Source organism: Phocoena phocoena, chromosome 12 (assembly GCF_963924675.1).
Source record: "Phocoena phocoena chromosome 12, mPhoPho1.1, whole genome shotgun sequence".
Classification (NCBI taxonomy): domain Eukaryota; kingdom Metazoa; phylum Chordata; class Mammalia; order Artiodactyla; family Phocoenidae; genus Phocoena; species Phocoena phocoena.
Genome location: NC_089230.1, coordinates 6,976,334 through 7,002,647, shown reverse-complemented (window position 1 = coordinate 7,002,647; position 26,314 = coordinate 6,976,334). Strand labels below are relative to the sequence as shown.

The following is a 26,314-nucleotide window of genomic DNA, read 5'->3' as shown; positions in this document are numbered from 1 at the left end:
GGGGGCAGGCCACAGGAATGCTCTGAACATAGACTAGAGTTGGACTTCCAGCAACACTGCAGAGCCCGGAGGGCTACACAGCGATGGCCCCCAGGCCACGTGATCTCACAGAGCAGCCATCAGAGCAGGGGGAGGTCAACGGGGGGAGGAAAAACCACAGCCACGAGCATGGTCGTGTCCCCAGAGCCCAGCTGGTCTCCCTCTCAGTGGCCTCCAGCGGTTATGTGGGGCCACTTGGCAGGAGGCAAGGGGCTGGGAGGTGGGAGGTGCTCCTTCTGGTAGGAGCTCTCTCAGGTCTCCCCACAGCTGTGGTGGCTCCCAGGGTGTGAGGATGCATGGACGTGACCACACGTGTAAGGGAAGGGAGACGCTGCCCTGGGTGTAGACTATCCCCAGGGAGAACCATCTGAATACGGACGGTGGTGTTTCTAAGCCCGTAAAGCTGTGCAAAGCAGCAGATATACGTGGGCTCCTGGGAGCCCCTGACTACGGTGAATGTCGTTTCATCCATCCAGAGGTGTCCCCAAGTTATCCCCTCCCATGCTTGAAATCTAGAGAGAAGCTGGTAGAAGGCAAAAATCCCATTCAGAAACACACTCATGGAAAGGCTAGTTTAATGACGGAGCCAAGCGTCACCCCAACATAAGGCACTAACTCTCCCGCCACAGGGATGGTGAAACCAGAGCCCGGAGTGTGTCCCGTGTTCGAAGGGATAGGAATCACTGACGTGAAAGAGAGAGTTTCACGGCCAAAAAATTGCGAACCAACTGGTTACACCAAGTTAAACATTCTGAACGGCTTGAATGTATGTTACGAATGGGGATAATAATAGCTTCCTTATGTGGTGTCTGTGAGGATTAAATGATCTGATACTCGAAGGGGACTTAGAACCAGCATTCAGTAAGTGCTCAGTACAAGTCAGTTGTTTTCCTTGTTGTTATTCTCCAAGAGGGGATACAGTGGGAACCGAGTGCCAGATGTGTGTGACGTGGTGGTACCTGCCTTTCCCCGCTGAGTAGCTCTAGACACCAAAGTAGTGGGGAGGGCGCTCTGGGGGAAATATTGGACGGGAACGTCTCCCTAGCACATGTTTTTAAAAAGCAGGTGCAAAGTATTCAGTAGTGTTAATAATAAATAATAATAAGGGCAGCTAGCGTTTCTCGAGTGCTTTCTCTGTGCCAGGCACCGGGAGGCATTTGCCACCCACCATGTCATATGGCTCTATTGCTGCGGGGCAGCTTCTGTTATCAGCTCTATTTTACAGAAGAGGACTTGCAGCTTAGGAGGCTAAGAAGCTTGACGTGAGAGAGCTGAGACTCAAACTCTGGCCAGATGGCGCCAAAGTCCCAGCGCTGAACTCCCCAGCTAGCAAGCCCTCGTAGAGCCCCTGACTGTCCCAGCCACGCAGCCGACGCCCTGAGACGCCCTCACTTCTTGCCCAGCCCAGACTCACCATGTTTTTCCACCGGCACGTGGCAACGGGGACAGGGTTTAGAGGTCTTCTTGATCGTTTCTTTGGAGGCGTGCTCCCACCGAGCCCGCTCTGCCGTCTTCTCATCAACTCGGTAGGCCTGGGTAAATGAGACAGAAGGAGCTGAAAGTCAGATCTTCACAGTGGGCTCCAACGTGGGTCCCTTGAAACACTGCACGGGAAGTTCTTAGAGATGGAAGTGCCTTCAGGCAAGAAGCTCAACAGTCAACTCACTTGACAAGTGGTGGGCGGCTCCTGGCCATGCAGGGACAAGCGCCGACATGGTTTCAACATCTGGCCTGTGCCTACAAGCTAAGACAAGACTGCAGTTTTGCAGTTTGCGTTCCTCTTTTTTTTTTTTTTCGGTACGCGGGCCTCTCACTGTTGTGGCCTCTCCCGTTTCAGAGCACAGGCTCCGGACGCACAGGCTCAGCGGCCATGGCTCACGGGCCCAGTCGCTCCGCGGCATGTGGGATCTTCCCGGACCGGGGCACGAACCCGCGTCCCCTGCATCGGCAGGTGGACTCCCAACTACTGCGCCACCAGGGAAGCCCTGCGTTCCTCTTTTTTATGGTCTTGTATAATTGTAACATGTAACATCTAGTGGGTGCTTAACATGCAGGCAAGGTGACACATACCCTTAAACCTTCTTGCTAGATGTTTCATCAGGCGAGTGTACTAGTTTTTATTTTACATCGAGGACTAGACATGTTAAACAACTGCCCAAAGCTGACAGGTGTGACTCCAAAATCTTTGCTTTTAAACTGTCTTCAACATCTTATTATCTTTCATTCCTGCACCTGGACAGGAACGTGGTCACAGACAGGACGGGGCAGGAACAGGGAGGTGAAGCTGATATGATAGAGGAAGTGGCAGCAGGAATGTGGAACAGCTAGAGGTCAAGATTGGGCTCTGGAGCCATAGCCGCATGGGTTCAAATCCCAGCTCCACCTGGGTGCGTGGCTTTGGGAACATTCCTTAACTCTCTGAAAGTTCCCATCTCAGATGGAAATCAAAATGCCTAGTGCATTGTGGTATCAAGGACCAAGCGGGTTAATTTCTTTGAAGGTTCAGGACGAGTATCTGACACACATTACCTGATAACAGAATGACCTCCAGACCTACAGCAAGCTCTCAGAAATGTTTGCTAACATTATTCAAGTCAGAGGTAAGAATCACCCCTGATTCATATACCACGAAAAGGAGGAGGGATTTCAAAGGAGCCGCCGAAGATATTCTGTGCCTGTCTAATTGTTCAGACACTACAATCTCTTCACTTACTTCAGTGTTGAATGACACATGCAGAAAAAGAACTGGTACATTTTGGGATTTAGTACAAGAACTCTGTGGTCTAGAAATATATCTCAAAATGTTAATCCAAACAGATTAACCCTCCTTCTTGGCCTCTATGGTATTAAATTATTTTCTTCTATGCTTTAAAATCAATACGAACGTGCGGGTCATTTTATTAATTTGTAATGACTCTTAAAACATTCCCAGAGCTATTTTTAGATTAAGAAAGTACTAAAAGTGACTTAAAATATAAATTAGTGAAGAAATCAAATGACATGAAATGCTCTAATACTCTGATATTACTCTAATAATAACATTGATGATACTTTACAAAGTTGTAACACATTGTTTTTTACACTTCGATCTCCATCATTTCAGTGGCCCATCAAAGTAACCTAGAGAAATCAGGCAGCTATCAAACTTATTCTACAAAGGAGGCCTCTGAGTAGTAAAAACGCCAAGTGCCAGGTTTAAGGATGCTCACCTCGTGTATAACAGCACCAGGGCCAATCAAATCAAAAATCTGGAAAACCTGAAGGATGGAAACCCAAACCAGAGATACTTACACACGGGGTCTCCACCCAGCACCATGGTCTCTTAGCAGGTTTTCTAGATGGTGAGAGTGAAAGTAAGTGGTGCTGGGATGGCTGTGCTCAGAAACGACTGTGTCAGGGCTTCCGTGGTTGACAATCCGCCTGCCAATGCAGGGGACATGGGCTCAGTCCCTGGTCCGGGAAGATCCCACATGCCGCAGAGCAACTAAGCCCAGGTGGCACAACTACTGAGCCCACGTGCTGCAACTACTGAAGCTCACGCACCTAGAGCCCGTGCTCCGCAACAAGAGAAGCCCCCGCAGCGAGGGGCACACGCACCGCAACAAAGAGTAGCCCCCGTTCGCTGCAACTAGAGAAAGCCCGCGCGCAGCAACGAAGACCCAACATGGCCAAAAAGAAACGACTGTGTCAGTAAGTAGAGCAATCATCCTCGGATACCACAGTGCAGAGAGGGACCTAGATCAGATGTGGAATCTGGTGAGTGGATCCTCCATCCCAGATACGAATCCAATTTTTATCATTTCATCATTAGATTCTAAATATTTTTGAAATGTTTAAGTTTTCACTCTTTAAGAATGAAGTATTAGGAGGTAAATAACTATGTTTATACCTCATTTGCAGCGTTTAATGGTTTTTATGGTAATTAGTATTTATTTTTCTGTTATTTCCAATAGAAAGTGAATCCATCCAAGGCCAAGATCACGTTTGTGTCTTCCTCTTCTCTCCAGCATCTGGCACAGCGCATGGTACCTAGCAGGCACTCAGTACATTTTAGCTGAGTCAGTGAACAAATGACACATCCCATGAAGGCACCAGCCCGACAATCGTCTGGAACAGGACCCCGAGAACCAGCAAGGGCATGTGGGGTTCATCCCTGATGGTGGTCATTGAGGTGAAACCAACTTCTTTCTGTTAATCAGCTCTCCCGTTCACAAAGGAAACTTCCCTTGTAACTCAGAGGACATCATGTGATCTGTAAATACTTTGTTAGAATAAAGCAGAATCAGTTTAACCCTAAGAAGCAACCACAGGTCACGGAAAACTTCCTTTGGCTCTGGGACAACGTAGAGACCACTCATGGCCCAGAGCCCGGTGATGAAGCTGTGATGAATGAGAACGGACACAAGATTTAGTAAGTAGCTTTGTATCTCAAGTACGCGTCTTCCAATCAGCTCAGATCACGTGTGGTCCTAACCCTAAGTGAACATAGCAAATACCCTTCCCGATCCTATGTCCCCAGCTTCTCTTTTTAAGGTTCAGGAGCTTGTCATTCTGTAGTAGTGGTTTAAAATTGCTTACTGGAGGCATACAGATCAGAGAAATATATAATGTTACTTATCAAAGACTAAGTTGAAGACGCCACTTTTCAGCAATATGGCGCACTGCATGCTAAGTGCAATTTCTCCGAGGTCTATATACCTAAAAATGCTGGATGGAATATGCAAGAAAAGTTTTTGCCTAATGGTTGATCTGATGGAAAAGTCAGGACAATCCCTGAAGGTCAGGATAAGAGAGAGAAAATCTTACTGGTGCAGGGAGGGAGGAATCTGGTGTTTGCTATGGGGCTATTTTCCTAGTCACAGGCTGCCCAAGGCCTGGTCTTTACAAGCAGAGATGGGACCTGGGCCAGAGCAGGGTGGAAGGTGGAAAAATCCTCCCAGAAGAGAGAACTGATAAAGAATTGATGAAAAAGACTTATGTGCTGGTCTCAGCCTTCGTCCTATGGTGGAGCAGGTGGGAGAGACAAAGTTCCTCTGAGAATTCCCAACCACTAAGCCTTATGCACGGCGTTTGTGAAAAGAATTCATACCACTTGATTAGCTTAAAAATGGACTCACGCCAAAAAGTTAATTTGAAATACTCCCGGATTGGCAGTATACCCAAGAACCTGGCTGAAGCAAAAATATTTTCTGTAGAGTAATGCACTTTAAAAAGACAAACCTCAAAAAGAAAAAAAAAAAACCACACAAATAAAATTCCAAGAAACCTGAGATCACAATAAAAAAGTCACCAAATACAGGCGAAAACAAGCTCCCGTGAGTGAAAGTGGCAGAAATGCAAAACTGCAGAACTTGACCAGCAAAGGTTGTGGAGATTGAAATGATCAGATGCAGAGTACAAAATAAATGTTTAGTAATACAAATAAATTTATTTATGAAAAAAAATAGATCCACAGACATAGAAAATAAACTTATGGTTACCAAAGGGGAAAGGGTGGGGTAGGGGGAGAGGGATAAATTAGGAGTTTGGGATGAACAGATACACCTACTATATATAGACAGATAAACAACGAGGATTTACTGTATAGCACAGGGAACTATATTCAATATCTTATAATACCTATAATGGAAAAGAATCTGCAAAAGAATCTATATATATGCACACACATAAATATATATGTATGTATACGTATAACTGAATCACTTTGCTGTACACCTGAAACTAACACAATATTGTAAATCAACTGTAGTTTAATTTTTTAAAAAGTAAATCAATAAATTAAATGGCATGGCATCCCGTTCCTCACATGCTCATGGAAGCAGCTCTCTTGTCCTCTGGCTGGTTTTCCCATTGATTCCATGAAGAAGACAGAGCTGTGTCTAAGAATCGTGCCGTGACGGCTACAAAGCTGTAATAGGTCTGCAGTGAGCAGCTGCAGAGGGAGGGGACATAAGTACACATACAGCTGATTCACTTCATCGTACAGCAGCAGCTAACACAACATGGTAAAGCAATGCTACTCCGATAAATAAATTAATTAAAACAAAAAAGAAGTAACAGTGACCATGTCTATTATATTAGGAAGCTGTGCTCTCTGTCAGGAGCTCGGAGTAGATCATTTAATTTAGCGATTGTAGCCTTCCTAATAGGTAGGGCTGCTGCCAACTATTTCAGAGGAAGAAACCTCAGTTTCAAGAAGCAACGAACTTGCCTGCGGCCACAGAGACTCAGCAGCAGTTTCAGTGTATAACCCCTGGGCTCTCTGATTTCAGACCATGCTTTTGCTGCTACAGTTTCTTTCATGATGACGTCACATGTTACAGAGAGGACTAAGGGTTGAAGGCCATGGCACTGTCACAGAGTGGTTCCACACCCTGAGGCCGAGGGGCGGGAAATCTCTGCTTCCTCTGCGCCCAGCCGACGCCCTCACTCTCCACCACTCTCTGACCCACTGCTTTGTGGCTGGATCTCACTTCTGCCTGACCTGCTGAAACTGTTCTCAGAAAGGACACGAGTGAGGCCACAGTTGCCAAAGCCAATGCCTTTTCTCTGTCCTTTTCATCTCTGATAGTCCCACTGCCCCTAACACTGTGGGCTTCCTTCCTCCTTGGTAGAACAGAGCCACGGAGAGCGCCCAAAACCTCTCAGGAGGCCTCTGCCCGCATCAACGTTATTCTTGTTTCTTCCGCATCACCCACTTGGATCCACGTGGAAGGACAGCCAGAGACCCACCTCTACTGCTGCTGGCCTAACTGATGTGGGGAACCAAGACACACAGCTCTGGGTCACCCTCATGTGCCCAGATGACTGTGTTAGACCTTCGACTATCAATCCCTGGGGAAAAGAGTTGTCATCAAGTCTCTTCTGCTGAGATCTCTGCTTAGCATCTTTTATGAGTATCCTTGATACTGATATTCAAATCCTTCTGGAATGATCACGAACAGAGGCCGGATGCCCACTGCTACAGGATCACCTAGGGATTTAGAAAACACACGCACACCTTTGCTTGTGCTCACAACCTGGAGATTTGGATTCAGTAGGTCTGGAATGGGGTCCAGAAATGTGAATCCTTAAAAACGCCCTGGGGGCTTGTGGGGCGCAGGGAGGCTTGGGAGCCATCTCACTTGGGCCTGGAAAGCATGTTTAGTTGGATAAACTCACCCTCCCTTATGCCTTTAGTCATCAAGCTGTGAAGAATGAGTTGTCATTGTGCTGCCAGGAGGTGAAGGCATGGTTGTCACTCAGCATTATCGTCCTACCTGTGATTAACTGTGGCTCATATAGGGCAGTGTGGCAGGTTAATTGCACAGACCTTTGTGCCTGCTTTCTGTTCACCCTTCGTGAGGAGGAACGTGTGTGAGTGCGAGTGGGGGGTAGGGGGCGGGATGCGGTGTGGGTGGAATGGGACAAGTGTCTCTTCTTACATAGTTGATGGCTAAAAATAGCAATTTCCTACAGTCTCCTATATACCTTCAAAATTGCCTCAGCGAGGTCAAGTATTGGCATGACAGACAGTCTGTGGCTCAAGAAGGGCCATGGGTTTTGTTTATAAGGTGATCATTGTTAAGTGAACACTTAGAGGTGTCCGTGTCATGGGAAGTGGTTCAGAGCAGGGCTTTGGAGTCATCAGTGCCTGGGTTTAAATGCCAGCATCCTTCTTTACTTGCTGGGTAACCGTGGACAGACACCGAGCCTCAGCCCCTTCTCATCTGCACGTGTGTCGAATAAAGTCCACACCTCACAAGGGTGGTTGCGAGTCAAGAATACAAGTGCTTACCAAATAGCCTGGTGCCCCGTGAATGCCAAGTTCGTCTTTTCTATGATCATAACCATTATCTTGTCATAATTGTCCTCACCTCGCATTTATAGAGATGAGACCATCAGACTGTAGGAGTTTGTATAAACCGAAAAGACTGCTGACGTCTCCTTTAAAAAACACAGGTAAATCAAAGCAAAGTGCCCCCAGAGGCTTTAAAATTTGTGCCTAGGAGACCCTGTTAATACGTATGCAAGTTAGAACAACTTGAGAGACTGTTCGAATTCATGTCATCTTTCCTGCTTTAGGAAACTTATTTGTGACATCTGTTTAGTCAATAATCAGACAAGTATATCCTAATTCTAAAAGTCACTTTAAATCTATTGTCCAAAAAGGATCAGATTGCCATGAATCCCTGAAAACAGCTGGCTTAATTCAGATTGTGAATGCTTTCAGGTGAATGCCGACTTTGAAATGTTCACCTTTATCATCAAAATTGCATGCCCAGACAGCACTCACTTGCCACATCCTTACTGAAAACTCCCACCTCCACAGAAAGAAGCGGGTCCCAACTTCCCCAGACTCGCAGCACGGTCAGGTGTTCTGGTCCAAGACCCCTGCTTGTGAGCAGCGCGCCCCCTGCTGGTGAGTCGGAACACCGCATTCCCCTTTCAGGCCCGAAGATTCTTGGAACTATCATTACTCTCTATTTTCGGGGGAGTGTATGTATTTACATAGTACTAATTTATATAATAAACATATACCAGAAATAACTACTCTGTTTATCTTTATCCCTCTGTGTATTTAGAAAGAAATCACTTAAGTGCTAGGATGTAACGGGGCGTCTGGCCGGGGCTGCACTCTCTGTACTAAGTTCCCAACTTCCCGGGCCACGCTCTCAAATTCAGTTTGGAAGAATATACTTGATGATGGCATTAACAGTGGTGATTTCTGTTCTTAGTGCAATGGGTGGTACCAAGCACCACTTGGATCGCCACTTAGACCTTATATAGCCCTGCCCCATGGGACCTCGACTGCTTTGCAGCGAGGAAGGAAAGTAAATAAATAATGTCTATTAGCATATTTTAAGATTGATGCGGAAATGGGACAACATAAATATTAAGATTATTAATAGGACATATATACACTACCAAACGTAAAATAGATAGCTAGTGGGAAGCAGCCGCATAGCACAGGGAGATCAGCTTGGTGCTTTGTGACCACCTAGAGGGGTGGGATAGGGAGGGTGGGAGGGAGGGAGACGCAAGAGGGAAGAGATATGGGAACATATGTATAACTGATTCACTTTGTTATAAAGCAGAAACTAACACACCATTGTAGAGCAATTATACTCCAATAAAGATGTTAAAAAAAGATTATTAATAGGTATCATTTAATGGGAATTTTAAAGTTCTTTGTGTTCAGCTATTATCACACATTGACAAATGGGAAAAACTGCACTTGAGCGAGGAAGATAAGCTAAGTTGTATCCCGGATGATGGAGATCGCTAGTTCATGGCTTGCTCAGGTCGGTAATGACTAAAATTATCAATGTAGAAAGGATTTTGAATGTGGAAGCATCACTAATGCACAGAGGAAGCCAGAGCAGAGAACAAGCTTGTCCTTTGTGTAAAGTGTAGATACTCTGGTACAAAGCTGACTATTATTCTTTGCTAGAGCTGGCACAGAAATCTCTTCATTCAGCAAATATGTGCTGGACGTCTGTGATGTGCCAGGCACTGTTCTAGGTACTAGGGCTATGTAAACAAAAGAGATGATAAACAAACAACAAACGAAAAAATCCCTGCCTTGTAGCGCCTACAAGTTAGCAGAACAGTGGTTCTTAGCCTGTGGCTTGCATTAGTACCACCTGGAGGCCTTGTTCAAACACAAATTGCTGTAGCTCTCCCACCCCCACCCCCACCCCCGCCCCCCCCCCCCCCGAGCTCGCCAACAGCCTCCTCCCAGTTTCTGGATCAGTAGGTCTTGACATGTTCCTGGGTGATGCCCAAGCAGCTGGTCTGTGGACTACCTTGTGAGAAGTAGCAGAACATCCGCATACACTGCAGTCAACACAGATACAAGGAACTGTGTGTGTGTGCTGGAGCGCACGTTGTCTTGAACGTGTACGTCAAATCTCCGCAGCCTGATGTAATCGTGTGGGGTGTGTGTGTGCTGGAATGAGGACGGATGAGGAAAGAACCGCCTTGTTTACTGCACACTGTGATTTGTCAGGCTCCACACTAGGCGTAACGCATGCATTGTTCATTAAATCCTTTTGCATTTACAACATCATATTACAGATGAGGAAAGCAAGGCTTGGAGACGTTACATAATTCACTTAATGATGACCACAGTTCATGTACCAGTTAGGGTTCTCTAGAGAGACAGAACCAGTAGGATACATATGTATGTATGAAATATGTGGATTTACTTTAAGGAATTGGCTCATGGGATCGTGGGAACTGGCAAGTTCAAAATCTGTAGGGCAGGCTGGAGACGCAGGTGGAGTGTCTATGTTACAGTCAGGAGGCTGAATCCCTTCTCGTCTGGGAAATCTCAGTGTTTGCTCTTAAGGCCTTCAAGTGATTAGATGAGGCCCACCTACATTACAGGTCATCTCCTTTACTTAAAGTCAGCTAACTGATGGTAGGTGTTGACCACATCTACAGAATACCATCCCAGCAGCACGGAGACTAGTGTTTGACCAAAAAACCATGCAACATAGCTTAACCAAGCTGACACACAACAATCAACCATTACAGCTAGTCACGGCTGAGACTTATTTTCAACACCAGATCAGTCTGACTTCAAAACCGTCCTGCCTGACCACGGATTCCTCATAGGATAGGGATGATCATATAAGAGATGTACACTGAGTTCTGGCTGAAAGAAGTTAAAGGTAAACTTGGAAAGCAACAGCAGTAAATTAAAATGTGCTCACCCTTCATGCATGTGTTCGGCAACTGCTTCATTTGATCAGAGGTGATCAGGGAGAGCAGATGAATTATTTTCCCCACAATTGGTCTACAAGCTCTCCTGTCCTGCGGATGGCAATATATAAATACATATATTCCACCCCCCCATTTAAAATCAATCAGTGAATAAAGGATTCATTGAAGGCAGGATCTAGCTCTTAGTTTTTCAAGTCTGTACTTCACTCAGAGATGCTGCGCCTGTCTTGATTCTCCTGCCCCTGCTGTCAACTGAAAGCAGTGAACACTCCTTTTTCCCCAGGTCACTTCACTTGTGGCCACCATTTCTTAAAAAATATATGATTTCCCCTAAGGATTTAGCGCCATCTGGTGGCTGAGAGGAGCTCTGCAGGTATTTCCCCTCTTCCTGCTCGAGGAGGAAATGCAGGGAATCTCCAGGGCATGTCTTCTTCGGGGGGGAGATGAAACAGTCTCCGGTGTGTGTGCGTCTGTGGTGAGTGGGTATCTGTGATGCGTATGGTGAGTGTGTATGTGCGGTGTGTGTGTTTTGTGTGTGATGTACGTATGTGTTGTGTGTGTGGTGCTTATGTGGGGTGGGGTGTGTATGGGGCATGGGTGTGTGTGTTGAGTATACACATGCAGATATACCACATATGTGTGTACGCGATATATGTGTGTTGAATATATTGTGTGGTGTGTGTGTGTGGGGGGGGTATATGTGTGTGGTAACAAGTTTCTGTAAAAATACTTTCCACGTTACGGCGTTGTTCCAACAGCTGCTCCTGAGTCTGGGGCGCAGGGTCTGGACAAGCGGGTTCAGGTGAGGGCTGTGCTTTCAGGCCTCCTCTAGCGAGCCGGCCAGGACCCCTAAACCCGCGTGGATCCAGAGGGCTCGGGGCAGCTCCACGTGAGCTCCCCACGCGGGGAGGCAGCCGAGGCGGGGACTCTGGCCTGGTGTCTGCGAGGAGGGCTGAGCTCCTGCTGGGACCAGGGAGAGATCGTGTCCTTCAGTGTGGACACCAGGCTGCGTGGAACTCCTGGGGCTGGGGAGGCATCTAGAAACCCCCTAGGGAGAGAGGCTGAAGCCCCAGGCAGCGCTGCGGGCAGCCCAGTTTCTCTCTCTCCACTGATGGCCCCGGAGGAGAAGAGAACAACTGCTGGAGAACAGGAGGGGCTGTCGGAGAGACGGAGCCCTGGGTCTGCGTGGTAAAGTTTGATGTGTGAATGAGTGAGTGCGAGTGTGTGTGTGAGAGTGTGTGTGAATGTTTGTGTGTATGTGTGAGTGTGTGTCCACACGCTGAAGTGTGCCTCTGTTTGTTTTTCAATGTTGTCTTTCATTTTCTCTCTCTGGTGCCTGACACTTTTAGCATTCAGCCTTAAAAATACCCAAACCTCAAAGTTGTACCATTCTGTAGTACTTTACAAGGCATAAAATCCTTCACATACATTCTCTTTCCATTGTTTGTAGACCTTGCTGGCCCAGTGTGGCAGGTGAGGAAAAACGCTGTAAGAATTGACAAACTTGCCCGGAAGTGGAGGAGATCATAGCCTGTCCTGAGCAGTAGCCCAGGGCCATTTCTGCTCCCCCGGGGCCAACAGACCAAGTGCTTGGGGAAGGCACTACAGAAGCGCCAGTGTTGTCTTCTGCACCTGTTCTCCTCCTTCCTACTGAATGACAGGCGGACGACGCGCCTGCGTTTCCTGGGCTCTAGCACCGTCACTACGTGTCTGCACGTCTGCCACCCTACACATCCAGGGTCAAGAATCTGAGCGAAGTGCATTGATAAAGCTGCATTACTTAAACCAACAGGCGATTCAGGAGCTACACTCCCAAGTAACTGTGGACCTAGACCTCTGGGGATAATAAATTCCCCCCGTCTCCCGATTCTGGGGCTGCACCTGTGTGAACAGCAGTAAGTGGCCAGGAGATAAGTCTGCAGTGAGTCAGCCAAGCACACCCAGGAATCCAGTCCTCCTGAGCCAGCGCTGCTTTGCTCTCCTTCTCCAGGGCAGGCACGTCCCTCAGCCTCCGGTGGTAGAACCGGGGAGGTTGAGGCAGGGGACCTGGGTGAGGAGCGATCAATTGGAGATGATTAATCGGTGTCTTTATCAGCCAAGACATCCCTCTGAGGTGGTCTACGCATCTATTCCTTTACCCGCCGAGCACCTCTGCTGAGATGTCCAGAGTGAACTCGTCATCTCTCCCCGAGCACCTTGCTTCTGTCCCTGTGTTTCCTCTCCCAGTGAATGGCACTGTTACCCACCCAAGTTCACCCAAGGTGGAAATCTGAGCATTGACATGAACTCATTACTGCTCTCATCCTGTCCTCTAATTCATTGCCAAGGTCTGGATCCTACCTGAGACCCACCACCTCTCCGTCTCCCCGCTGCCCTTGTCAGCACCCCGATGAGTCGCTCGTCGTGACTCTGCTGGTGGACCCTTGGCTGCAGCGCAGCCCTGCCCCACCTTGGGCACTGGTTTCCCCAGCTGCGGACAACTTTGGCTGCATCTCTGCTGAGATGCTACACGGGACTTTCCCTAAGTCAAAGCACTGCCTCATTCCTTGTGGAGGTGGGGACAACACACACCCAATGACCAGCTGACGTATGGATGGACGGGGGCTAAAGTTCAGCCTCCAGCCCCGCACTCAGGGTGAGACAACTCTCAAGAGCCGCCCCGCCTCTAGCTCCCCTCATCTCCCGTTGTAACGGCATCACTTCAGCTTCTCCCTCCGCTCTGTCCTGCTTCCCTCTCTTCCTAAGGTGTCATTCCTGAGAGCACGCCCACAGACACCCTCTGTCTGCCAGACTCAGAGGCGGTTTCCCTGGGAACGTGACCTATGACAGCTGGTACCAGGAGTGGTCCTAGGACACAGACCATACGATGGGGCAGGGGACAGAGTTGAACACTTGCCAGCTGGCTGCCAGAGAAGAGGCCATTCCCTGTGGGACACGAGCCCTGGAAGCTTTGAGTGGTGTCAGAGCTGCGAAGGGCTGTGCCCTGGGTTGGCTCCAGTGCAAGCAGTCCTGTCTCTGGGGCCATACAAATAGGCAGACCCTATGGTATTCAAGGTGTGTGTGGTGGGAAAAGATGTCGCATGGAGTTTATTGCAAGCCAGTAAGAGAATCACAATGGCAATGTCTAGAGTTCTGAGCGGCGCTGTTTGGAAAAAGCTCCCAGCGTGCTCCTGAGCCCCATGCAGCTGGAGCGTCAGCTGCAATCCTTCACGAGAGGAAGGTGGCACATCCAGGATGAGGACAAAGAAGACAAGGAGATCTGCATAAAAGGCACGTGGATAGAATTGTGAGAGCGGGCATGAGATATGCAACATATTAATGCCCACAGGAGAGCATCTGCCACAGAAAGGGGCCTTCAACTAGTAAGTAGAATGATCCAGCCAGTTGACATCAGCCAGCCACACCAGTGCTTGTCAATGGGCTCCTGAATGGAGCACTCACGGTGGCAAGATGGCAGCTCTGCTCGGATCCTATAGTTTCGGCTTTCACTTGCCAAGTCTGAGGTAGCTACTGCCACTGCCAATGTCCAACGTGTCAGCAACATTAAGTCCCTAGTACAGCACATCCTTCAAGGAGAACGATCTGACTGCGGATGTCAAGTTGATTACATTTTTACCGGAAGAGGTAAAAATTCCATCTTGACAGGAACTGAGTCCTATTCTAGGTATGGGTTTGCCTTTCTTGACAACAGACCCTCAGACAGAACCACCATCTGAAGGCTTATGGGATCTTGTATAACATCACATTGGACTAAGGAAACCCACTTTCTAGCAAAGGGCATGTCACAGAGGGCACGTGACCATAGTGCACACTGGTCCTGTCACATATCATATGACCCAGAAGCCGCTGATCCGACCCAGTGATCGGCCTGCCTTTCAAGATGCAGCTGGAGCTCCTACATCTCCAGCAGTAAGTGGAGATGAGGTGCTATTCTTTTATTTTTTTTAATTTTATTATTTTTTAACATTATTGAGTATAATTGCTTTACAATGGTCTCTTAGTTTCTTCTGTATAACAAAGTGAATCAGCTATATGTATACACATATCCCCATATCCCCTCCCTCTTGTGTCTCCCTCCCACCCTGAGGTGCTATTCTTCAAGACGAGATTTACACTCTAAATAAAAAACCACAGTACGATACCGTGTCTCCAACAGGTAGAATACGATGGCGGGAGTAGGAATGTAAGCCCCACTTATTATTACTCTCAGTGACCCACCTGGGAATCTGTGCTCTACCTGGGCAACTTGGAGCCTTACAGATACAGAGGCTCTGGTTTCCACAGGGAAGATGCTTCTACCAGGGAACACACCAAGAATTCTATTAAACTTCAAGCTACAGCTGCCATTTGGTCACCTTATGTGTTTACCCAGAGACTGGCAGGCAAGGAAAGGAGTCACCTTTCTGGCAGGGATAAGTGACCATTAGGAAAAGGTAGGGCTGCAGCTATGGAATGGAGGGAGGAGGAATACGGTTGGCACCCAGGTGGTTCACTGTGGCATCCCTTGGTGCTCTCCTGCCCAATGTGGATAGCAAATGGCCACGCTCAGTAGTCCTGGCTTTAGAAAGGCAGGTAAGCAGGGGTTTGGACCCATCAGGGATAACCTAGAGGTGCTTGGCTGAGGGTGAGGGCGAAACAGTCACAACCCACAGCCCAACTGCAGGGCTGTGAGCTGTAGTTCAGCCTGCTGACTTCCCTCTTGTAAACCTCCGTGGTCTCTTCCTCATTCTCTCAGAGTGCAAGGGGAGGACTGCAGTGAGTGCTGTGAAACTGGCCAGAGCAACTATTTCCCCGGCCGCGGGGTATGTTGGCAACACACAGCCCTCGGCTAAGTCTCTATCCAGGACCTGCCCTCAGCTGAAGCAAGCGGCTTCCTCCCCCAAGGTCCTGCTCCCTCCTGGGTCGGGGGGGGCTCACAGCCAAAGACTGGTCTACGTGAGGGGGTGTAAACTCCTGCCCTCCTGCCCCCCTTGATGCAGAGCAAATCTGAAGGACCACCCTAGCCCCAGAGCTCCTTACAGGACTGGCTGAGGCCCCTGCTGCAGCTGTACTGCAGCTCACCCCCTCCCTTTGCCGTCACCCTGCACAGAGCTAGTCCCCAAAGTGCCCTCCCGCACCTGCACTCAAACCTCAAGGGTCTCAGGGTTGGCTTCCTAAAAACACGACCTCTTACGAGTCCCTCCTGTTTTTCCTATTACAGCTGGTGATCTTTCAAAAACATCAATCTGATGATGTCAATCTCATTAAAATCCTTTAATGCCTTCTCACTGCCCTTAACTCTAACCTCCGTAACCTGACTCATAAGACTTTATTTGCTGAGCGCTGCCTACTATGGCTACTGCCACCAACGCTTATACAACAGTCACACTGAGCTTCCCTCGTTTCTCTGAGTATGCCATTCTCTTTCACCTCTAGAACTCTGCATATCTTGTCCCTCTGCCTAAAGCGCCCTTCGTGCCATCCTTGCCTGGACAGTTCATTTTTTAGGCGTTAGATTTCATTCCTTCCTGTGAACAGTTCTTTAAATCTCTTAGAAGCCTGGATGTCATAGCTTCCTGAGCGTCCCCTTTTGTGGCTGTTGGCACGTAAATATTTTAATTACTTGTTAAGATGTTTTTCTATGTCACTAGATTATAAACCTCATGAGATCAGAGGCTGGTCTATGTTTAATGTTGTATCCAAAATACCGAGTACTGTGCATGGTGCATAGTAGGTACTTTATAAATGTTTACTGAATCTCTATTTTCCTTCTTTTAATTGATTATAAGAAATTCAGACTTAGCAGAAATAAGGTTCAAAGTCATGGAACACAGAGTCTGCAGACACAATTCCACCTATGGATAGATGTTTACATTTTTTTTAAGTTAGTTCTTGACCTTTAAAAATAAGGATATTTAACATAAACACATGGATTTCAAGCTACTCAAACCTTAAAAAACCAGTTGGGGAGATCTGGTGACATGGGTCCCTCATCTCTGCCTGGTAACAACTGACCTGAGTGACGCAGCCGTGTGGCACTGACAAGCTATGCGCACCCTGGCCTGGCACAGACTCCATCGCGGTCCGTGTGTAACTGTTCTTGCAGGCTGGTGCTTTGATGTGCTATTCTGCTGTTGTTCTGTTTGTTGAAATAGGAAAGTTAGACGAAAAGTGCACTGTATCTTTACACTCAAAACATTGAGAGGCCTGTGAGCTTAATCCAGCCTACTCGGCTTGTTTATATTACTAGTCTGGTGCCTGTTAGCATTTAAGTTTGCCACGCTGGGACAGCCAGCATTAACCTGCATGTCTCCCTTTTTCAAAATGCAGAGTGACACCAGTAAGCACTACTGATCTGGTGATGATCAACTCTAGCTCCTGGCAGGTCACTCTCCCTCCTCCTGCCTTGCCTGTCATCTAAATCCACCGCAAAAAGTTGCGATGAGGCTCAACATGTGATGGTGTATTTGAAGGTGCTTTGTAACCAAGTACTACACAAGGGTAAATTATTATTATCTTTCCCTGGGCAAAATGGTGGCTTTATTCTTCTAATTTAGGAGGCTGAAGGAGGGAACAGTGGTTTATTGTGGGAATCTTATTTTCTCTTATGAATCAAAAGATTACTGACACAGGGACTTCCCTGGTGGCGCGGTGGTTAAGAATCCGCCTGCCAGTGCAGGGAACACGGGTTCGACCCCTGGTCCGGGAAGATCCCACATGCCGAGGAGCAACTAAGTACGCAAGCCACAACTATGGAGCCCACGTGCCATAACTACTGAAGCCTGTTCACCTAGACCAGAGCCCGTGCTCCGCAACAAGAGAAGCCACGGCAATGAAGAGTAGCCCCCGCTAAGCCCTGGGGGGATAGCCACGGTGAGTGCTTGTGCGTCTGTTACGAATCGCTTCTTTGTTTGCTAGAGTCTTATGGGTCTCATGGACACAAGCCCTGTTGGTTTTCAGAGCTAGCTGTTGTGGGAGCCAGGCCTTCTGGTGGGAATCTTAACAGCTGCGGCCCTAGATGTGAGGTCCAGACCCTTTGCGCCTCTAGGAGAAGTTGAGAGTTGGGGTTCCTGTTTCAAGGTGGCCATCTTCTCCGCTGTCTGGTGTAGAGGAGTCGCTCAGCTAACCTCTGGGTCCCTGTGGCTGTCTAGCGCATAGCCGTACAGGCGTACCTCATTCGATGGTGCTTCCCTTTGTTGCACTTCACAGATACTGTGCTTTTTACAGATGGAAGGTTTATGGCAACCGTGCCTCAGCAAGTCTGTCAGCGCCACCTTCCCAATAGCGCTGGCTCACTTCGTGTCACACTTGTCACACATTTTGTCACACTTGTCACACATTTTGTCACACTTGTCTCACAATAATTCAAACTTTTCCATCATTAGTGTATCTGTCATGGTGATCTGTGATCAGTGACCTTTGATGTTACTATTGTAACTTTTACGAGGCCCCCATGAACCGCGCCCACGTAAGACTTCCAACTTAAGCGGTAAATGTTGTGTGTGCTCTGACTGCTCCACAGACCGGGCACTCCCCTGTGTCTCTCCCCCTCTCCTTGGGCCTCCTTATTCCCTGAGACACAACAATATTGAAATCAGGCCAATTCATAACCCTACAGTGTCCTCTAAGTGTTCAAATGAAAGGAAGTGTTGTGAGTCTCTCGCTTTAAATCAAAAGCTAGAAGTGATTAAGCTCGGTGGGGAAGGCCGTGTCCGAGGCCCACACAGGCCGAAAGCCAGGCCTCTTGCACCAAACGTTTAGTCAAGCTGTGAACGCAAAGGAAAAGCTCTTGAAGGAAATTTAAAGCGCTACTCCAGCGGACACATGAACGATAAGAAAGTGCGATAGCCTTATTGCTGATATGAAGAAAGTTTGAGTGGTCTGGACAGATCAAATCAGCCACAACATTCCCTTAAACCAAAGCCTAATCCAGAGAAAGGCCCCGACTCTCTTCAGTTCTGTGAAGGCTGAGAGAGGTGAGGAAGCTGCAGAAGAAAAGTGTGAAGCCAGCAGAGGTTGGCTCATGAGGGTTAAGGAAACAAGCCGTCTCCATCACATCAAAGTACAAGGTGAAGTAGCAGGTGCTGATGGAGAAGATCCAGCTGAGATAATTCATGCTACGCTAAACAGCAGGTGAAACAGTCTTACCTCGGAAGAAGATGCCATCTAGGACTTTCAGAGTTAGAAGTCGATGCCCGGCTTCAAAGCGTCAAAGGACAGGCTGACTTTCTTGTTAGGGGCGAATGCACCTGGTGACTTTAAGTTGAATCTAATGCTCGCTTACTGTTCCCCAAATCCTGGGACCCTTAAGAATTGTGCTCGGCCTACTCCGCCTGTGCTCTGTAAACAGAACAACCAAAGCCCGGATGACGGCGCAGCTGTTTACGACACGGTTTACTGAATATTTCAAGCCCATAGTTGAGACCTACTGCTCAGAAAAAAGGTTCCTTTCACGATATTACTGCTCACTGACAATGCACCTGGTCACCCAAGAGCTCTGATGGAGAAGTACAACGAGATTCATGTTGTTTTCATGCCTGCTGACACAACACCCATCTTGCAGTCCATGGATCAGAGTCATTTTGACTTTCAATTCTTATTATTTAAGAAATCCATTTCGCAAGGCTATACCTGCCATAGATAGTGATGCCTCTGATGGATCTTGGCAACGTATATTGAAGACCTCTGGAAAGGATTCACCGTTTCAGACGCCATGAAGAACATTCATGATTCATTGGAAGAGGTCAAAATATCAACATGAACAGGAGTTTGATTCCAACACTCATGGGTGACTTTGAGGGGCTCAAGACTTCAGTGAAGCAAATAACTGCAGATGTGGTGGAAAGAGCGAGAGAACGAGAATTAGAAGTGGAGCCTGAAGATGCGACTGAACTGCTGCATCTCATGATAAGACTTTACGGATAAGAGCTTGCTTCTTATGCATGAGCAAAGGAAGTTGTTTCCTTTCTTCTTCTTGGCCGCGCGGCTTGCAGGATCTTTGTTCCCTGGCTGGCAGTGAAAGCACTGAGGCCTAACCACTGGACCACCAGGGAATTCCCATAAAATTGTTTCTTGAGGTGGAATTTACTCCTGGTGAAGAAGCTGTGAAGATGGTTGAAGTGACAACAAATGATTTAGATTATTACCTAAACTGATTTGATAAAGCAGTGGCAGGATTTGAGAAGATTTAGTCCAATTTTTTTTTTTTTTTTTTTTGCGGTACGCGGGCCTCTCACTGTTGTGGCCTCTCCCGTTGCGGAGCACAGGCTCTGGACGCGCAGGCCCAGCGGCCATGGCTCACGGGCCCAGCCGCTCCGCGGCATGTGGGATCTTCCCGGACCGGGGCACGAACCCGTGTCCCTGCATCGGCAGGAGGACTCTCAACCACTGCGCCACCAGGGAAGCCCCCATGTCACCATCTTGATCTACTCCTCCCCACGCATTCCTGTAGCGTGCTTTCCCAGCCTCACGGTGAGGACGGATGTATGGCGAGGAAAGAGGGAGCTGTCATTCATTCACTAACATTTAATGAGTGTCACTACGTGCTAGGCACTGGGGGTTATAAAGACAAAACAGGTAAAAACCTTGCACTGAGAAAAGTTCAGAATTTTAGTGAAGATATAGGGAAACAACATTTCCATGTGAAGAATGTACAGCAGAGGTATGTGGCGTAGTCTGAGAGCTTGGAGGAGGTAGTGGGGTGGGCAGGCGGCCTCATGGAGGACCTGTCTTACGATCTGGGTCTTGGAGGTCGAGCAGACACCAGGCAGGCAGGGGTGGCACACTCCCGTTAGACACTGCGGATTTATTCATCAGAGAGAGCGGTCACTGTTCCCAAACTACTCTGATCAGGTGCTGCCAATGAGAATAACCTCCTTTGTGGTCCCGGACAACACCATGAAAACTCTGGAGGTCTCTGTTGCCTTCTTGTTGAATCGGAAGAGTCACGTCAACTACTTAGAAGCCCCGAGAGAATGAATCAATTTATGTGGTTTACAAGAGCAAGTGTTTACTTATTAGAAAGCCTCCAGGGGGAATACGTGCAGGAGAACAACCCGGCTCCAGCAAGAAGCAGCAAATGGGGCTGGACTCTCATTAGCCCGTGACGGATTGATCTTCTGTCACTGATTCCCCAAACCCCCAGCAGTTTCAACTGCAGGCTTGTTCAATATTTTAAAACCAATTTAAAACCAATTTTTGAGTTTGCTTTTTAAAATAAATGTTGCATTAATCAAAAAATGCATTAAGATTAGGGTCAAGCGGCTTAACTTATGGGAAAATCCTGATTGGGCCCTGGGAGACATGGGCTTGTCTGGCTGGATAATGTCAGAAACCGCTCAGCTTTAGAGCGAGAACGGTGGAGAGTAGCCACAGACGGCTGAAAGGAAAAACCTTACAAACGAATTGAATTGAAAGGAAATTTGAAGAAGGCTAATGCGGGCATTTTGATGTCTTAGCAAAATTCAGACACGAGGATGCACCTGAAGCCTTCCGTTCCAGGAAGGGAGGCTGCGATTAGATTTTTATTGTTAGGTGTGTGGAGTGCCACCCTTTCAGTTAAGTGGGATTGCAGAGGTCATCCATTTGGAGATCACTGCTGTTTGGGAGAAATGTAGGGAACAGAAAATAAACTGGCTCTATGAAAATAAAAACCCTTCATTCTCTTGCCAAACGGAATTGGCTCTTTCAGTCTGATGAAACAGCTTGTTGGGTTCATCCTTCTCCGTGTCCAAGAGTAGCTCTTGTTGAAGTGAGGAAACCGGAGACGTGGTAAACCAGTCCATAGAGGGTATACTGGTTATTCTGTGTTCTTTTCTCTCCTCTGCTCTGTGTGTGGAAGGCTGAATCTGGTGGGCTGTGTCCCTTGGGTCCCTTACGGCTGGCTTTCAGTTGGGTGTGGCCAATGGGAGACGTTTGCAAGAGACCAGAGGGTGAGCGGGAGAAGTCAAGGTGTTGGTCCTCACTCCCCTCCGGCTTTGTCTACTTCTGGCAACGCTGGACTCTCCACGATTACACCTCCTGTCAGAGCTCCTCCATGGTTCCAGCTCTTGAGGTTGGTCCCCGTGTTACGCCATTTCCTCCTCTTGTCCCTTCAGGCCTGGTGCAGTCATGGTTCCCCCATGCTGGACTCCTAGGCCCTCCACATCGATTTTGGTTCTTGCGACCCTTCCCCACCACTGTAGGTCATCCACGACCCCTCAGTTACAGTCTCTTCTGAGGACACTGAATGGATCAGAGACTTAGGAAAAAATGGCAGCAAAACCGCCAAACACTAGTTGCCTTCTGTTCTCAGGCAGTAGTGAACCAGCAGACCTTTCCAGTTTGGTGGGTCCATTCGCTTTGTTTTCAAATAAGAGAACTGTGAGGCTGGTCCAGTTACCTGAGCCCTAGGCCGGAAGGAGGCTCATTTCACAGAGGTCTTGTTGCAGGGCCGTCTCTTCCTGAATTCTCTCTTGGATAACCCTGTCTTGAATTAAAGATTCCTCCTCTGAATTCCTATCATATTGTGTGTGCAAGCCTTGTGGCATCTAATAAAGTAACATAAACTCCATGAGAGCAGGAGCTTAATCCCCAGAGCCTAGAAACAAGCCTAACCCACTACAGGTGTTTAATACTATTGAATGAATGAAACAATGTCTTTTTCTTTATAGATGCCACTGTGGAAAGGGAGTGTTGCCTGCCATTCCAGCAAAGAGCAAATGTTGCCCAAAATCAAGCCACTGGCCACTGCAGCTGCCTGCACGGTAGACCTTGAGGGGAATTCAGGACGCAGAAGATCAGGAAACGTTCTGTGCTCTGGGTACCGGCCCTAGGTGGTTAAGATGCACATCAAAGGAATAATTTCAGAGCCCGGACTCTTGTAGCTTCCCATACATAGAAAAGCACTAAAATCATCAACTCGAGAGGTCTGCTTTGCTTGATTAGCAGTAATCTTTTGATGTTTGACTACATGTTTTTTTGTTGTTTGTTTTTTTTTTCAGCACAAACTCCTATAAATCCTGGCTCCTCCATTACCTCTTCAGAGCTGAGAGGCTGTCTCCCGGCTAGAGTCCTCAGTAAGGTCCCCAATAAACTTAACTCACAACTTTTAGGTTGTGTGTTTTTCTTCAGTCGACATCACCATCACTTAACAAACATCCACTAAATGTCTGTGCACCAGATACTGTCTTGAGCCTGGGGATGCAGGGATGGACAGAACACAGGGTAGCTGGAGAGAATCTTGCCTCTGTACCTTTGTCCATTCAGTGCCCTCTGCTGGAATGTTCCGTCATCCCTAACCCACTGTTCTCTTGACAAACTCTGACCCACCCTCCATGACTTTCCTAGGGAAACACGTGTACAAAGCTGTATTCACTAAACTGTTTTAGCACATTACGATCGTTATCTATTTTCCTGTGAGTCTCCCCTGTGGCTCCCCTCTGAAGATAAATGTACTTATCTACATTTCTTCAGAGAGTCTAGCAGGATGTCTGGCCAGTAGAAATGCTCGATTTAACACCTGCTGATTGATGGTGTGTGCAGACACAGGCCCCTTGATACTGGTCATCTGTACTCTGTTAGACCCAAACGGTCTACGAGGGATTCCAACTCGCCCAAGAACTGCCAAGAGTCGAGAGCCGCTGCAACACGCAAGAGGTTTATTAGGAGCCGATGCACCGGGGTTCCCTGAACCTCACGCAGGAGGCCGATGGGGAACCCCTAAAAGCGGAATCACATACTTTTTATAGGTTTATTTACTCATAGGGCGGGTATATTCTCACAATGATTGGGTAAATGTGGTGACTTTTGAATTCATTGGCTTAGGAACTTTTGCCCCACCTTCTGGCCGTTACAGTTGTTCATTCATTGTGGCGGTTAGGGCGTATACCTGTTACGGGCAACTGGAAAATTACCCGCTGGCTGGAAAGTCCCCGTCAACTGAAAAACTCCCAGAATTGGTTTCGATAGGGAGAAGAATTGGTTTCGATAGGGAGAAGGAGTGGCGCAAGAGGTTGGTTTACGGGAACAAGTGAGGGGGTGGAAAGTCCCTAAAGGCCCCACACTCAAGGCCAGCTCTAACTCTCTTTCTCCCATATTTCTGAGTTTCTTTTCTTTTTTAAATTTGGGCTACCTTAATCATTAACACCAAGGTTGGTTAGTTCCTCCTGAAAGACGAATGAAGGGGATAATTGAGTGGGTCAGGCGCTGGACAGCTTTAGGCTAAGCAACACTCTTCACCTTACTGCTGCTGTGTTCAAGTAAACAGATGCTAGGGGACCCCTTCTTGGAAGGCTTTGTCCAGGTCTACTGTCATATGAACATATGCGTGTCAACTGCTGGATCACACCCATCTCCCACAGTAGCAGCCTTTGTCCTGGCCTAACCCTTCTGGCCCTGAGGCAAGGGGGCGGGTCTCAGGGTCATTATTATTCCTGACATCAGGACCCAGTGAGCTTGCATTTGAGTGCCCAGAGCTACAATAAGTCAACAGGAAGAGCGTGTGCCATAGAAATGCAGTTCAGCCCTAAATCTCTCAATGCTCAGGGTCAGTATTTTAGGAGCAGCTGAGAAGACCTGAATTCACTCATTATGTTTCTTTAGTTACGCTAATACTGAGTAAATACATCCACAGAATACCTTACAGGGATTCACTTCTTTATGCTCTCATTTTAGAGCATTCCGCGATACTTAAAATTCTCAGCTGTGAAATTAAGATGTTCTGGAACTTCTCTATTTATGGGGTTCCTGTCAATAAAATGACTAAAGGGTTTATCTGGGTAGATTTGGTGTTTATACCCTTGTTAACATCTCTATCAGGAGAAAAATAATGAGCAAATTCATCAACTGTGTTGAAGTTTTTACTCCTTTCCCCTAAGGTTTGGTTGATCATAATTAATAAATAAAAGAAAATATATTTGCATTTCCCTAAGCCTGATACAGCATTTCAGAGAGTAAGGCTCAGTAAACATGTTCTTTACCTAATCAAGACTGAAATACAGTTTAGCACAGTCCATGATATTGTAAGCAGCTCTTTGCAGGAAACCCCTTTTCTCGTCAATTTAGCAAAGCTACATTGGAACTAACTTTTAAACTAGGCGCCCCCAAGCTCTGCTCATCTCTGGCCCTAGCACACCTATCAAATCTTCTGATCACACAATACCTTGCCTAACCTGTTGGTTCTTTGCATGGATCAAAGCAGAAATAAAGAATAAGTAACCGATGACCGGATCTCTTCCCTAGCTTCCCTTTCAGTAATCTCTTGAACAAACTCTGTGAACAGACTGTGTGAACGAGATAGCATCCAAAGAAAGATCACAAGAAGTCAACAAGCCTGCATGCAGCGGGGGCGGGGTGGGGGTGGTGGGGGGGCGGGGGGGTGGGGGTGGTGACGACTCTAACCCCCCATCTCAATGATTAGCTGAGATTACTTCCCTTTTTCCCTTTAAAAACTTTCATGGCCAAGCAGACTCTTCAGAGATGGTTTTTTGGGGACACCGAGTCTACCATCTCCCCAGACGGCCGGCTTTCCGATTAAAAGCAATTTTCCTTTCTACCAACAACTGCCTCTTGGGTATTGATTTTCCAGCGGTGAGCAGCTGGACCTGAGCTCGGTAACGATATTGCTAAAAAAGCAATGATATCCTTGCATCGTATAATACTGCAATACTTCTATCACTTCATTCATGGAGATAGTTTTCACCAAAGAGCTTAAACAAAGGCACTTTTCAAAAAAAGTAATGTGAGGCTAGTATTGATTTCCCTGATGGAGAGGTTGTTGAATGGTTTTCTTTCTTTTCTAAAGACTCCTGATCATGCTAAGATAACTTATCCCTAATCCACTTACCTCTCGGGTAAAACTCTCATGGAAGTACCAACACACCACACATGGCCACTGGGAAGTCTACAGCTCGCCGGGAGGAAGGAAGTGGCTCTGGAGGGACTGATGGCGGGGAGTCGAGAGTCCCATCACTTAGTAGCTGTAGGCTACTAAGCTGGCCCTGATGTTTTCAGATTGGAACCTTCGATGGTCTCCAGGAAATAGCTCTCATCCCCATAGCCTGAGCCCTGCTTTGAGGAAAGAAGAGAGTACTCTACCTGAGTAACTGTTCCTGAGGCTTCAAACAGGGCACTACATTCACCTTCATGGTACGGTTCCTTACAATCCCGGCAAAAGACGAACTGCAGGAGAACACATACAGGTTAGAGAGGGAATTGCTGGTTGCATTTGGTCACAACATGTTTTTCTTTTCCAAGCTCATTCTATCCCTGCCTCTGACTTGGGTGATGGTTTGTGTGCCAAATTACTTTTTTTTTTTTTTTTTTTTTGCAGTATGCGGGCCTCTCATTGTTGTGGCCTCTCCCACTGTGGAGCACAGGCTCCGGACGCGCAGGCTCAGCGGCCATGGCTCACGGGCCCAGCCGCTCCGCGGCATGTGGGATCCTCCTGGACCAGGGCACGAACCCGTGTCCCCTGCATTGGCAGGCGGATTCTTAACCACTGTGCCATCAGGGAAGTCCCCAAGACATTTTTTCCCTTCACGTTGTCTCCACCACGGAAACAACTTCCCCTCTGTTCCCACGGTCAATTTCTTGTTTTAACAACTCA

The 26,314-nt window shown here is 47.6% G+C and overlaps 1 protein-coding gene across 3 annotated transcripts in view; it reads right to left on the bottom strand.

Annotated features, from left to right (window-relative positions):
- The window catches only part of PRKN (parkin RBR E3 ubiquitin protein ligase), a 1,024,664-nt gene that overhangs the window by 4,256 nt on the left and 994,094 nt on the right, over positions 1–26,314 (bottom strand). For 2 of the 3 annotated variants that reach the window (XM_065889066.1, XM_065889068.1), the window contains 2 exons: positions 25,804–25,887; positions 1,454–1,571 (listed from right to left, as the gene is read on the bottom strand). In XM_065889066.1, the coding sequence (XP_065745138.1) occupies positions 1,454–1,571; positions 25,804–25,887 (202 nt within the window). Of the gene's footprint in view, positions 1–1,253; positions 1,572–25,803; positions 25,888–26,314 lie in introns of those variants that run through there. The other variant, XM_065889067.1, reaches the window with a different exon arrangement.